Source organism: Enoplosus armatus, chromosome 20 (assembly GCF_043641665.1).
Source record: "Enoplosus armatus isolate fEnoArm2 chromosome 20, fEnoArm2.hap1, whole genome shotgun sequence".
Lineage (NCBI taxonomy): Eukaryota > Metazoa > Chordata > Actinopteri > Centrarchiformes > Enoplosidae > Enoplosus > Enoplosus armatus.
The window spans coordinates 7853644-7867755 of record NC_092199.1 but is presented as its reverse complement, the minus strand read 5'-3'; the positions used below and the strand labels follow the sequence as shown (position 1 = coordinate 7867755).

Genomic DNA, 14112 nt, shown 5'->3' with positions numbered 1-14112 from the left:
AAACTGGATCATAACCAAAATAAAAGACACTAGTCCTCTAAACACACTGTACATCACTAAAATAGAGCTACAAATGCGTCCATGCTAATCTACATTTATACATGGTCTTCTGCCTGTCTTACTTCATTGTTATGACCACATAATTATCGAGTAATTAACCCCTGGCTTGCTTCTTACCAGTTGTATGATCCACCGGTCCGATGCCATTCAGCAGCACAGAGTGCAGGTGAGGGTGCGTCTTCTCCAGGGCCGTGCAAAACTCTGCGAAATGGTCTCTGTCCTTACTTATCAGTATCTTCAGGAGAAGGTCCACTTTTTCCGAGTTGGAGGAGCAGTTGTGTCCCAGCTCGTAGCGTTCAGACTGGCTGAGGGTGCCGCAGTGAGCCAAAACATCCACAACTCGGTCCGCATCTGTTATCGACTCCACCAAGTTCTGGTAACATTTCTCCAACAACTCTTTATGCTTGGGCTCCATCTCCTCTCCTTCCCTTCGGTTTTAACCAAATTTAGCTTCGGGACAAATCCAGCTTCTTACTCTTTCCTGGTCGTCAACTTCACTTCGTACTTACTACTGCGGTGACTCCCCGAAACTATCCCGCTCGGCCCAGTTGGGACGGTTTTCAACCCGAATTGAAGGATACACAAGAAGTAGCCATATTTGTTGCCCAAGGCTGTTGACTGCACGAAGATGACAACACATTTTCCCAACCGCCGCTTCGTCCTTCCCGAAAAAAAAAAAAAGACGTGTCTGCCTCTTTAAGCTTCGCTACGTTACGAAGACATTGTCGTCCTGAAATCAAGTTCTTTCGACATGTTGAAAAGTGTTTTTAAAAAAAAAAAACTCTTCATGAGCCCTCTCTGTCAGACTACTAACTCCGCCATGTCTCACCGTTCAAGCAGCTGTAGCTCTGTGCCAATCATATTTCCGTGCAATGGACATTTAAGGTAAACGTAGGCGGGGCTTTGTTTGTAGACGCACCTGGCTCCCGGCCGCTGTAATTCCCATTAACAAACATATTATAAGACATAATATTTACCAACGGCGGTGGGAAGCAACTAAGTACAATTTTGAGGTACTTGTACTTTACTTGAGATTTTCCATTTTACGCTACTTTATACTTCTATTCCACTACATTTCAGAGTGAAATAATACTTGTTACTCCGAATATCTTCAGATTCAGATTAGTAATACAAAATATATGCTAATGCACAAATCAGTTATGATGTATTATTATGGATAAAGACTTTATTTAAAGATAAGACTTTATTGATCCCTTAGTGAAATTTACAAGATACCCTACAGTTACATATGGAGGCCTTAGTAGAAACTAAGCTCCACCTTTACCAGCTACGACATTAAAGTGATGCACGCTTAATGAATCAATAATTATAACTCAATAATATAATATACATTATTCTGAAATGGGCCATTCCGCATAATGAGTACTTTTACTTTTTGTACTTTTAAGTATATGTTGATGCCAATACTTTTACTTAAGTAAAATGAATTTGAATGCAGGACTGAATGTAATGGAGTATTTTTACACTGCGGTACTGCTACTTTTACAAGTACTGGTACTACTACCAGAGGTGGTAGTATCATTAGTAAAAGTACTATTATACATTACATTAATGTGTAAGTCATTTTACTGTTGTAGTTGGTCGAGATGGAACTAATTTTAACAACTTTATATAATGTTGGCAAGTTTAACCTGTAACAATGGGCTATTTCATAAGCATCATATGTTTTGTATGAAAAATATGCATCTTTGAAGGAACTAGTAACTAAAGCTGTCAAACAAATGGAGTGGAGTAAAAAAGTGCAACATTTCCTTCTGAACTGTTGTGGAGTAGCATGAAAGTACCTTAAATTTGTACTTAACAGTACTTGTACAATTTCCCCCCGGGGATCAATAAAGTATTTCTGATTCTGATTCTGATTCTGAATGTAAATGTAAAGTAAATGCAATTGGTTACATTTCAGTGTTCAGAAGTGGGTTTATAAAGACTTGTTTCCTACTTTTTTCTATGTTGTGTGCATAAAATTACTATTGTACACAGCACATGGATTATGCGCTTCTGAATAGGCTATTATTTAATTATAAAGGAAATGCAATAGCTTTTATTTCATGATTTGATGTCTTTTTATAGTAGATTTGTATACGTCCTGATCAGATAGTTGCCTGTTCCTCATCTGGATGGACCATACACATCTGCCGCTGCTGCTCCATGAGCTTTCTTCTGCTCCACTTAATCCATGAGATCTCAAAGGAGGCAGACGTCACGTAAGACTGATATCCTTAAGAAGCAAATTATGTAAAAGCAGACAAAGAAATCACATAGAAGAGGATCTATATTTGCTGATCTGTAGCCTCAGTACAGACGGTAGAGGTGCTGAATGTGGAAATCTACTTTGAGCTCATTTACCATAATTGCTGACAGTACTTTGTATTATTAAGGAGCATCAGTGTATTGCCTTTATGAGGATTGTGACTCTCATCTGGAGCTACCTAGAGCACACAGGGCCTGGCTTTAAAGCTTAATACGGTACACAGTGTGCCATACATTTCCACTCTTAAGTTTAGCACAGCTTTGACAATGTATGTGGTTATGTAACAACTCAACTAATTTCTTTTTTCCAGCAGGGAAAATCCATTTGGCGCACACAAAGAAAACTAGTTGGAATGTTTAGGAATTATGTAAATTCCTAAAACCATCGCACTAGATTGAAACAAGAGGCTCCTACACTTTTAAAACTTCAAACTCATGCTGTTGTTTGGCAGTGAAAGCCATTTATAGAGTAATATGTTGTCTTTTGGCAGACAATGTGCTGCTTCAAAGCCTCCATACACAAATAAAAGGAACAGGTTGGACGGGTTTTATTCTCCTATTTTGTCAAATATCAGAGGATGAACCTCGAGCCGTGCAGGCTGCAGCTCTGCAGGCTGGATAGTGATATCTGCTGCTACATCTCATCATGTGTTGTTCATCTAATCCTCGGTTTTGTAATTTGCTTATATGCACTCATGAAGTTTAAAGCGGGATTATGTCCCTGGCAACCAAATGTCACTTAACCGCACATTCCTCTTTGGACGGCTGGAGAAAATCCACTGCAAATCAACAATTTGGTCAATACTTACTTTTACTGATTGTCTAGAAGACAGTATTAACATTAGAGGCCAGTGATGGGGTTGTGAATTAAGGTAAAATGTGGGCTAATCTCAATAGATTCGATAGACAGATTTTTCATTTCAGATTATGTCTAGTCTATCTACAATCTATCTAATCTTTTTATTTTTTGTTAGTTTTCTTCAAAATGACCATATAAAACAAAGAAATTACCAACATATAATAAGCATTTAAAAAACTCTCAAGTAAAACATAACATTATCATTTTTTGATTTCTTATTTCTGATAGGATCAATTTTAAGAGATTTGAGTCACCTTTTCTTGTGAAGAATTCAAATGCAAATCCTTCAAATTGTCATTTCATAGAAGGAGAGAAAGCTCCGGGGCGTGATAGGCAGTGTGAGGGTTAACAGCTAATCAAAGGCAGACCTTCACAGCTCCCACCTTCCACCAATACTGATGATGCGGACAGATACTGTTGATTGACACGACTCCCATGTGCATAAGTGTCTGACATCTCCAATAGGACAGTGTATCCCTGCATGTGTGTGTATACCAGTGAGATCATGTCCCAGAAAGGAGTGCAGCATCCTGCTATCACGTCCACATGTTAATAATTAAAGCCCCTTTTCTAGAAATCAGGATCAGGAAAGTGTTCTGTTTTGTCTCTAAAAGTAAAAGCGAGCCAAATGGGAGGCCCCTCTGATTTCCTTTTGACCTATATATTTCAGGAGGTATAACAGTCTCGGCTAGAGAGAAAAAACACAAATACCAACATCAAATATTCATCCTGTCTTGTCCTCCGGCTGGTGGGAGCTTTTCATTTTGAGGGTGTATGAGAAATAGTGAAGTGAGAAAGGTGTAGAAGGAGTGAGGCTTGGTGAAGTCATTTGTCTCCCCGTCACAGCCCCTCTGAGGCTGCACTTTGAGGCCAGTGAGCACAACAGAAAGAACTTTAGGTGTCTCCAATATGGACAGTATTTATAGCCTTGAGAAAAGCTCTCTGTGCCATATCACTCAAGCTGCAAAGCTAACCTGGACATGTTCTCCCCCTCTCCGATGATACAGCCAAGCACACGCACAGAGACATCACTTATGTAAGCCACATTACTCGCACCTTTTAACAGAACTTGCAGCTCGTGATGCTCTGAGGATTGGTGGTGGTGGTGGTGGTGGTGGTGGTGGTGGTGGGGGGGGGGGGCTCGCTCATCGTAATCCAGACCAAGGTGGTGAAAATGAGGCTGGCTTTGAAATGCAAATTGCTCATTGTGTGCCGGCTCAGAGAAGAAAATCCACCGTCAATGTTTCATGCAAAACACATGATCCCATTTCTCAAATACAATCCAGATATGCCAAAATGTTTTCTTTATTGAAATGAGTAGTGGCTGTTTGTAAGTCTCAGAAGACTGGGACTATCATATGGGAAAATGTTAGAAAACTAAAAAGGCCTCCATTGAATTTCAACCATTATCATGTTACAAGGATGCAAAGTAGAGTTAATGCAATAGATATTCAAATCAAAGCCAAACTTTAAGTCAGCAGGCAAAGCAATCACACAGACATAAGAAATGACACTTAATGTGAACCAAAGAGCCCTCTACTGGCAGTAAAACATACAAACTAGTACAGGACACCATGAAAAAAATTGTAAACACAATGTTGAGAAATGTTATTGATTATTTGCAACATAAACCACAGTGAAACATCGACTCGCTCTGAACAGTTTACACAGCTGCCCTGACAAAAGGCACAACATGATCCGTCTTTAGGCTTTGGCTTTTCAGCATTCAGGAAAAAGGCAACATTGTCTGTAAATGGTGAACAATGATCGGAAAGGTTTGCGTTTCAACAACAAAACAAAGTAATGCTGATATAAAGTGAAAAGCTAATTTGCATAGACTTGCAAGCAGGAGTAAAATTCTGGTTAGTTGACATAGACGCTTTAAAGACAGAGGAGATACCTTTAGCAGCTCTTTATGTCTCATGCTTAAAAATTACCTGGAATTTAATTATGACTGGTTCAACAAGCATTTACTGTTTTTATCTCTTCTGTGTGAGATTCACTTGTACATCATTTGATAAAACTTGCATAATAGTTTCACACAACTTCAGATTAACTTGTACATAGTTGAAATGCTTGGCAGTGAGATAAACTCAGTAACACTGAAAGTAATAAAGTAATGTATTAAATGTTTCCTTGTATATGTACTTTTTATATTAGATAAATGACACACTTGTTCTCATCTCTGCATCTTTAGTTTTTCTTATTTTGTGAAACTCTATTGTTTGTCCAAATAAACTGATGCAGACTTAAAGTTTAGCAGTTCATTGGATATTTTAATTATCATTCTATGACACAGTTAGAACAGTTATATAGTATAGTGAATTTAGTCAATTAAGTATGACATTTCCAGGCACCCACTTTTTACGTCACTATTTACCCAAAAATGACAAAGCTATCTACTGCATCTATAAAATATATTCATATTAATATATATTTACTATTTGGCAATCATCTACTACAATACAGTAGCAAAACAAAATCTATCATGTCACTGAAAAGAATACAAAAGTAATAATGATTGACTGTTGTCATAGGAGAGCTAACTTGAAGTGCATGCATCAGAGGTGATATAAGGTCCTATAACATTGTTTCAGTGTGGACATATATGGTCCTCATGTGTTATCTTCCATTCCTTTTAGTCATTACCTCCACACAGCTTCAACAGCAGCTTCTTGTAATCCCCGGAGGTATCACCCTGAGGAACAAAGCAAAAACATTAATATGAATTTCAAATGATCCCACAAATGTATCACATAAAAAAGGAACTCAAACTGTGATTGTCATAATAACATCATTAGTGGGACTTACTGAGATGTGAGTGTACAATGATTTCCCGTAGGTCTTCACATACTCCTGTCTGATGTCCAACATATCCACCTCAGAGCGGGACACCATGATGCGGATGAGGGTTGTGTCCTTGGTTCCTGCTCCCTGTCAACACATCACAATGTGACACTTCAGTGACTGCAGCAGCAACATTTTCTCCTCTGCCCCCATACAACGAACAGGTGGTTTGTGATAATTAGAATAAGATGTGATGATAAACAACAGGTGTACCTGCATGGCCTTGTGGAGCCTTTCTGCAAAGTAGGCAGGGGTGTTCTTGATGCATTTCACTAGGAAAAAGGAGAACATGTAAATAGATGAGTCTAGTATTAATCTGCAAAACCAGACAAATGTTCCAATTTTGTTATACTAAGGGGACAAGATGCAACAGACATTGTAAAGGAGGTAAATGAAAAGACAAGATACACATTTTTAGTTAGCTGCATAATCGCAAAAAACTACTTCTAAACTACCCTAACGCATTTGGATGAACCCCACAATGGTTTCCTTTAACTGGTTAATGTGGCCTATTTGAAACAACTAAATGATAACTAAAATATCGGTAACTCTTTTCAGTCTGACCCCCAAGATGATCAATAAGTGTTTTTTGATGCAGCTGTTTCTATTCTTAAAATGACACACTTGTGCAGCCTTTAGTCTTTCAGTGCATCATTTACTCTTGATCAATCCTCAAGTACTAAAAAGGTATTTAGGTCAAACGGCAGCCTGTTTGCATCTGCGAGATATTTTTAGTCCTTCCAGGAAAGCCTTTCAAAACAAACATCTTGACGAATGACTTCAATATATACTTAACGCTTCAGCATGTTTTTGGAAAGCCACTTCAGTTTGGTTGAGGTTTGGAAAAAAAAGAGACCCAAAGAACGTACCCACAGCCACCATGCCAGACTCCACATTGCCAGACATCTCCCTGCAGACGCTCTTCTCAATGTCTCTCCCACACATCTGCTGGTACTCCTGGAAGACTAATAAAGACAAGAATCACAGGCGAGATGGTTACAGTCATAACATTTGAAAACATAAGTGAAATATGTGCTTAATGGTCAAAATGTGCAGCTACGACACTGGAAAAACAGTCTTATGGGGAACTTCAAGAGATGAAGGAAGAAACAATGTTACACACCTGCTCGAAGGTGAGGCTTGCTGCGAGCACACAGGATGGCATTAAACTGAGACTCATCAGTTCCTACTTTATTTTCCCCAGCAGCATACAGTTTCTGTTGCCCACGCAGACACAGACACAAATTAAAAAAGGAACATGATCAGGCTTGCTAATTACTTTCCAAGAATGTTACAACACCAAAACCAACTTATGAGCTGCACCTGAGCGTCCTGTTTGGCCATGGCGATATCAACAGTCTCCCTTTCGTCACGGTTTCCCTAGATAGAGTAAGACATGTGTTGACTAAAATCACATTACACGAGTACACTGGCAGAGTCAACACTTAAAACTTCACATGAGCTGAGATCTGTTTTGAGAGAGCTCATAATGAATCAGGTGTAAAATGTGCAGCAGCTACCTGAGAGAGGGAGATCAGGAGTCTGCGGAAGTGACCAGAGGTGTCGCTGCTGATGGCGTCCTCCAGGCTCTTCCCGTACTCTGGAAATAAGGTGTGGCTTTTTATAGAAAATACATTCATTTGCATAACATTTGCATTTGGTGAAGACACCACGAAACACTAGAATGACACCATCAGCAATTTGAAAACTGATGAAACAAGGGCCCAACTTGTATTTTGAATAAAGATCAGATAGGGGAAACGTAAAATGCTTTTCATAGCTCAAACTCTTCAAATATAGACTGTATGTCTAGAATATATTTTTTGTCTTAGATCTAATCAATGTTTTCATGGCACAAATGTAATCCAGTTCCGTTTATTTTATGAAGCAAAAAATAATTTTAAAAATATATAGGCTGGACTAAAGACAATGTAATGATGATCACTATTTGAACAAATTAACATCAATGGTGGAGAATAGACAGTTAGAGGGCTCAATATTTTTTTACATTTGAATCAAAACTATAAATATTAAGATCAAAACTCACCAGCTTTGTAGATTGTGGTGATTTCACGAATTTCTGCATTGGAGCGTGATGAAAGAATTTCAATCAGACAAGCTTCATCAGTTCCTGCACCCTGAACAAAAAGCCTTAGTAAGACATTCAAAGATGCACCTGCTTCATAGAGTAAAAGTGGTGAACATTCAGTGGTCATCAGCCATGACTCAAGTCTCAACTTGTCTGGCCGTCTGAGTCACACAATGTCGTTTGGACCACAAAAAACAACATTGAAGCATCTGCTGAGACAACAACTCGAGGTTCCAACCTTTATAGCCTCTCTGAGTTCAGATGCATCAAAGTGTGCAGGGTTCTTCATCATAGCAAGAACCAGCTTCTCAAAGTTTCCAGTGAGCTCAGACTTCAGATCGTGGAATAAATCCTAAGAGGAAAAACAAAAAAACATGAGAGCGCAGTCAGCCTTGATATAGCTACTGTACAGGGTAGATGAGAAACAACACATTACAGAATGAACTTCAACTGTAAAAAACAGAAAACGTACCTTTCCATAGGTTGTTTTATAGGCTGCTACCATTGGAACTCTCTGCTTGTTGGTGCGACTTCCCAGAAGTTCAATAATGGCATTTTCATCAGTGCCTGTTCAAAATATTTTTTTATAATCAATTGATGATGTGTAAAAATGAAAAAAAATAAAAAATTTAAAAAAAGGATTGAGTTTAGATGGGTATATTCAAATGAATATTAACCATTTACTGACCAAAACCCTTCATAGCTTTTCGTAGAACTTCAACATCCCTCAGTGGATCAGCCCCTGGAAAGTCTTTAATAGAGCCCCTATACCCTTTCTGTAAAAAAAATAAAAACCTTCGAAGATAAGCTACAAATGTGGTTTTAGCTGTATGTGCATTGGAACATAGTTTCAGAGAAGTCCTAGGATGAAGACCAATGCATCTTACGGGAATGGCAGGTGCCTGAGGGTTGGACGGAGCTCCACTTCCATATCCAGGCATTGAGGGGTTAGTCGCCGGGGCGCCGGGGTAACTTGGCATGGGCTGGCCTGGGGCGGGGCCCCCTGGGTATCCCTGCTGAGCCCCTCCTGGCTGTGAACAGAGGACAGCTGTAAGTGCTAAGCCCATTGTGGCAAACTTCATATAGAGCAAATAAGGTTCAAGTAGGAGTGGTGGAGATAAGGTGATTTAAGCAAATAAGAGATTTAGCTTAAGTCGGTCCATATGTTATTAGTGACGTTGGCAATGCAGAAGTGAAGAGTGAGATAAGATTTTATGTACCGCTCCATAGCCGCCTGGTGCTGCACCCCAGCCTCCACCTGCAAAGAAAATATTGGCATAACACTCTAAATGCAATTCATTTAAAGAGCAAATCTGATTTTTTAAAATATGTATTATATATTTTTGGGTATATATATATATATATATATATATATATATATATATATATATATATATATATATATATGAATGTATGTGTGTGGGTGTGTGTGTGTGTGTAGGTGGAACCTCACCTGCTGGAGGCATGGAGGGATAGCCTCCTGCTCCAGACTGTGACTGGTATCCTCCTGCCTGAGGAGGGAAGCCTCCAGCTGGGGCAGGGTAACCACCAGCCTGGGGAGGGTAGCCCCCTGCTGCTGGAGGGTAACCACCCGCAGCGGGAGGGTAGCCGCCAGCCTGGGGTGGGTATCCGCCTGCCTGTGGGGGGTAGCCTCCTGCTGCAGGAGGGTAGCCGCCTGCGGCTGGTGGGTAGCCGCCTGCTGCTGGTGGGTAGCTGCCTGCGGCTGGTGGGTAGCCGCCTGCTTGGGGTGGATATGCACCTTGTTGAGGTGGGTAGCCCCCTGCCTGTGGTGGGTATCCGCCGGACTGAGGAGGGTATCCTGGGTAGCTCATCTTCAGAACCTGGAGAAAGTATTTGAAGTTGTGGCTTGTTACTGTGATGTATGTGGGTCATCATATGGCTGTTTTTGACTGCAAAAAGAGCCATATGGGTATCCGCCCATATACCTAAGCTGCAGATTACAGTCCACAGAACGTTTGACCACATCTCCACTATGACAACAGAAACTCACCACTTCCATCTGCCTAGATCTCTAACATCATATGACAAGAGTGTTTCCATTGTTTTTGGCAGAGTTCAGGGTTTCCTTCCCCTTTCTTGAAAACAACCGGAGTGAACACTGCATAACTAGCCAGGGTCCCCAAATCTGTTCACTTACACATTAGGGATCCCTATTTCATAAGGTCCTTTTGGTGGGATCCTATCCATTTGAAGAGTTTTTGCAATTACACAACTGTTTAGGTGCCTCTGTGTCATCCCATAACTAAGTAAAATACTATTCACAGCTGCCGGTCTGTCATCTGTAATGAGCAGTAAAGCAGACTGTAAATTCACTTTGTTTAGATACACACAAGAAGTATCAATGTATTTACTACCAACACAGTGAGACAAATAGTCTACAGTTTGGCTCTATATACACAACTTATTTGGAGTTATTTACAGGCAAACAAAGACAATTCAGCCGTAAAAACGTATTTAGTGCTTTAATTTTATTAAAAGTTTATATTTAATCATTCTGAACTCAAAGATGCATCAATGGGTTCTTTAAGTGGACATAAACACATTGTGTTAGAGGTGACTTCTTGAAGGACATTTGATTGTTGACATTCACTAGTAGCTTTCCAGCCTTTTCCTTTGAACCCTTGGAAGCACTGGTGAGGCTTTTAAGTGTTATCGTAAATACCAGCATTACACCACACCACACATTTACGACCCAATGATAAGACTAATATGCGTGGGAAAATCCAAATTCGTTTGTACCTGACATAACAATCGTCCCAGAAGTTAATGACATCTAATACTTCGGTATTATCTTCGCTGCATTTGAAATTCTTTAAAAAATAAGAACGATTCAAATGTTTAATAATGTCCGTCACAGACTTCTTGATTTCTTAATGATTTCAGTAAGCAACAGATTGCTTCTGTTGTTATACTGTCAATAATTTTTGCAATTTATGATACGTTAAAGCGCGAGAATGTGCATGTCAATGTTTAATTTTTACGACGAGCACTGGAAAGCAGCAGACCAGCCAATCTGACCGAGCATCACAGGCCTGTGATTTCACAACTCGCCAACTAGCTGTAACATTACGCTACATTTTTTTTTACTGTACCCTATATCCGCCTACATTAATAAGGCGCATTTAATCCATAAAGCCTATATGCTGTCAAGCCTAGCTAGCTTTAACGTTTAATTTCACTCCAACGTCTTTGATATCCGAGAGCTTGTATCCACCCTGCGGTCCGTTTACGTTACATACGCTAATACACTCGGACGAAGTTTAGCACTGTTTAGCATTCAGCATCCAGTCTGAACACATACCGGTAAAAACTATTAACACGTTAAAAGTTAAAAGTATCAATAAGCCATTTGAATTATTTTTAAATAAAGAAAGTCCTACATTTGTTGCTGCTGAGCGACGTTACCGTTAAACAGCTCTAAGCCAACTGCGTTTAATTGGGCGAGGCTAATTTCCTACATTCCTCACGCAAGGGAGTTAGCTAACAGACACCGCTAAATTTATCAAAGTACTTTGCTGAACTTCGTAGTCGCCTGTAACGCAGTGTAGAACTAATATTTTGCGGGCATGTATAGTCCAAAGTAAAGGATTTGGATTACTTACTTGTAAGATACGGACTTCAGATCCAGGAAGAGACGAGCAGAGAGCAGCAGAGAGAGTAGTCCGGAGGTGGGTGGGTCCTCAGCATTGTTTCCGTCCTGCAGTAATAACCTTTGCTCGGTTACTCTCAACAGTCAGCGGAGAGAGGATGATGTTGACTCAGCGAGCTGCGGTGTCTCATTTCCACCACAGGGGACACTGCAGTAGTTGTCTACAAGTGACCATAGCTAGATTTGTTTATGTTATGTATGTAATGTTTCCATGGTGATAACATTGTTGTTTTTGTTTGTTGATTCTTCTTCGTGTCTCCATATTAGTCATGGGGAGTATAACTGTCATTTTTAACGTGAGAAAAATTAGATGAAATGCAAAATATTTTCTGCATAAAATATTTATTTCATTTACATCTCTTCGAACTCTTATTCATCTTTTTAAAGCCCCTGAAAACTTTAAACTCACCACCCACCAGACATGTTTTAGGCTCAGCCTTAAGAAAAGTCAGTTTCATCGTTAAAATTCCTGAAAAGCACATCTCCTCCCTAATTGAACACTTCAGAATCTATGAATATGCAAATATTGTTCGTTTAAAAAGTTTCCTTTCCTTTCCTACTTCACTGAGAAAACCATTCTCAGTAGCATATGTGTTCACTGGAGTTTTCAAGTTTTCACATCACACATATTGAACCATGGCTTTCAAACTAAAATTATACTTGTGCGTACACATATTAAAGTCATATTTTAGATACAGAGAAACTTTTCCTCACCAGCAGATGAAACAGCCTTCTGGTGTCAGTCTGCACAGTGGAGGGGGGCTTTAAGCATTTCTCCATAGCAGTTATTTTTCATTTAGACATTAACAGTCAAAAGAGGTTTGATTGACAGTCACCTAGCAAACATAAGCAAACAACCCCAACAACTGTCATCACATTTTGATCAAAATTGTATTATTATTATTTCACAATTTATGGCATTTCTGAGGTGTTAATATGCAGTTGTTGCTGAAATGATGTTCCAATATCAACAGAAAACACTAGATGGCAGCAGTCTACTTGTGGCCAAGACGTGCATGGCAGCCTGCAGCCTATTGGCCTTGTAGTCAAAAACTCTCCCCAGTTATTATGTTTAGTCGTAGTTCTGTTACTATTAAAGCTGTTATTGCTATTATTGATCTCAGCTATTATTACAGCTGTAACTACTATTATCAGTCATATTTCCATTATTATTATAATTATAGCTGCTAGGGCTACTGCTAGGGCTGCCATACATCTCTGCCTGTCTGCTTGTCTGCCTGTCTGTCTGTCTGTGTCTCTACGTCTATCTCTCTCTCTCTGTCTCTCTCTGTCTGTCTATCTGTCTCTCTACCTCCCTCTTTCTCCCTCTCTCCCCCCTCCCCCTCTCTCTCTCTCTCTCTCTCTCTCTCTCTCTCTCTCTCCAACCCAACCGGTCAAAGCAGATGACCGCCCACCTAGAGTCTGGTTCTGCTCGAGGTTTCTGCCTCTTAAAAGGAAGTTTTTCCTTGCCACTGTCGCCAAAGTGCTTGCTCATGGTGGGAACTGTTGGGTCTCTGTAATAACATTATAAAAAGTCGGTCTAGACCTGCTCTATTTGTAAAGTGTCATGAGGTGACTTTTGTTGTGATTTGGCGCTATATAAAGAAAATTGAATTGAATTGAAATAAGTTTACCCTAAAAAAACCCAACCCTGATTGTCAGTGAAGAAATCCTCAGTAACTCCTGGGTGTTTTATTGTCAGTCTAACTGAGCACCATCAAGTCTGGGATTTCAAAAACATTTTATTATTTGATCTTTTGCTATTTTATTGTATTACTGTCTGTGATGAATCTTAAATCTAATTAGGGAAACATTAATGTATTTCTCGCTTTACTGTATCACTGCAATCAAAACAAAAATAAACAAACAAAAAACCCTTCATTGTTTTCCTTGAAACATTATATTGTACATCTGTTTAACTAATCCAACAAAACAAAAAAAAGACAACAAATACAAAGTACTGGAGTTTTTGGGGTAAATATTTAACGTAATTCAGTGCTTTCTTAAAATGAAATAACTCGTTACAAAATAAAATATATAGGATTAACATTAGTAACACTGGCCTATATATCATTTTAACTTTTTACCCTCCATTATAACTTGGATCATAGCACTGTACAATGAGGGTGCCACTCAGATATTCTTGCTTCTGTAGCTAAATATGTTAAGAAAAGTTCAGCAGAAACATTCAAACTCGTGTTGGACCTCCTATCTGCTGTGACGCAACCCACAGTCCTGGCCGGAGCGCTGCTTCAGGCGTCACACTGGTATTCAGGCTGCTGCGCTTCATGCTTCCACCGCGCTCTCCCCCGTGAC

The 14112-nt window shown here is 39.6% G+C and overlaps 2 protein-coding genes across 4 annotated transcripts in view; both read right to left on the bottom strand.

The window, feature by feature from the left end:
• LOC139302971 (disks large homolog 5-like) overlaps positions 1-475 on the bottom strand; it is a 30402-nt gene extending 29927 nt beyond the window's left edge. The window contains exon 1 of the mRNA XM_070926636.1: positions 178-475. Coding sequence (XP_070782737.1) covers positions 178-475 — 298 coding nt within the window. The remainder of the gene's footprint in view (positions 1-177) is intronic.
• A 4012-nt stretch (positions 476-4487) lies between these two features.
• On the bottom strand, positions 4488-11819 carry anxa11b (annexin A11b). Of its 3 annotated transcripts, XM_070926559.1 has the most exons (15): positions 9928-9958; positions 9580-9864; positions 9347-9384; positions 9014-9157; positions 8815-8902; positions 8599-8693; positions 8365-8478; positions 8085-8175; positions 7558-7637; positions 7361-7417; positions 7161-7254; positions 6907-7002; positions 6251-6309; positions 6002-6124; positions 4488-5888 (listed from the first exon to the last, which is right to left on the bottom strand). In XM_070926559.1, exons 1-15 carry the CDS (start codon positions 9956-9958, stop codon positions 5829-5831), a joined length of 1455 nt encoding a protein of 484 aa, XP_070782660.1. In that variant the 3' UTR covers positions 4488-5828. The 3 variants fall into 3 exon arrangements, with proteins under 3 accessions (XP_070782660.1, XP_070782659.1, XP_070782658.1); XM_070926558.1 differs by adding an exon at positions 11750-11819 and having other exon boundaries at positions 8815-9157; positions 9580-9967; XM_070926557.1 differs by having other exon boundaries at positions 9580-9985.
• Between the last annotated feature and the right edge of the window lie 2293 nt (positions 11820-14112).

Bases quoted from the DNA above. Each gene is read 5' to 3' on its own strand.
- anxa11b (XM_070926558.1), bottom strand. From the start codon at position 9,958: ATGAGCTACCCAGGATACCCTCCTCAGTCCGGCGGATACCCACCACAG. The intron at 7,003-7,160 runs GTGTGTAACATT...TGTCTTTATTAG, and splicing joins CAAGCCTCACCTTCGAGCAG to TCTTCCAGGAGTACCAGCAG. The intron at 6,310-6,906 runs GTACGTTCTTTG...CCTTTTTCCTAG, and splicing joins GTCTGGCATGGTGGCTGTGG to TGAAATGCATCAAGAACACC.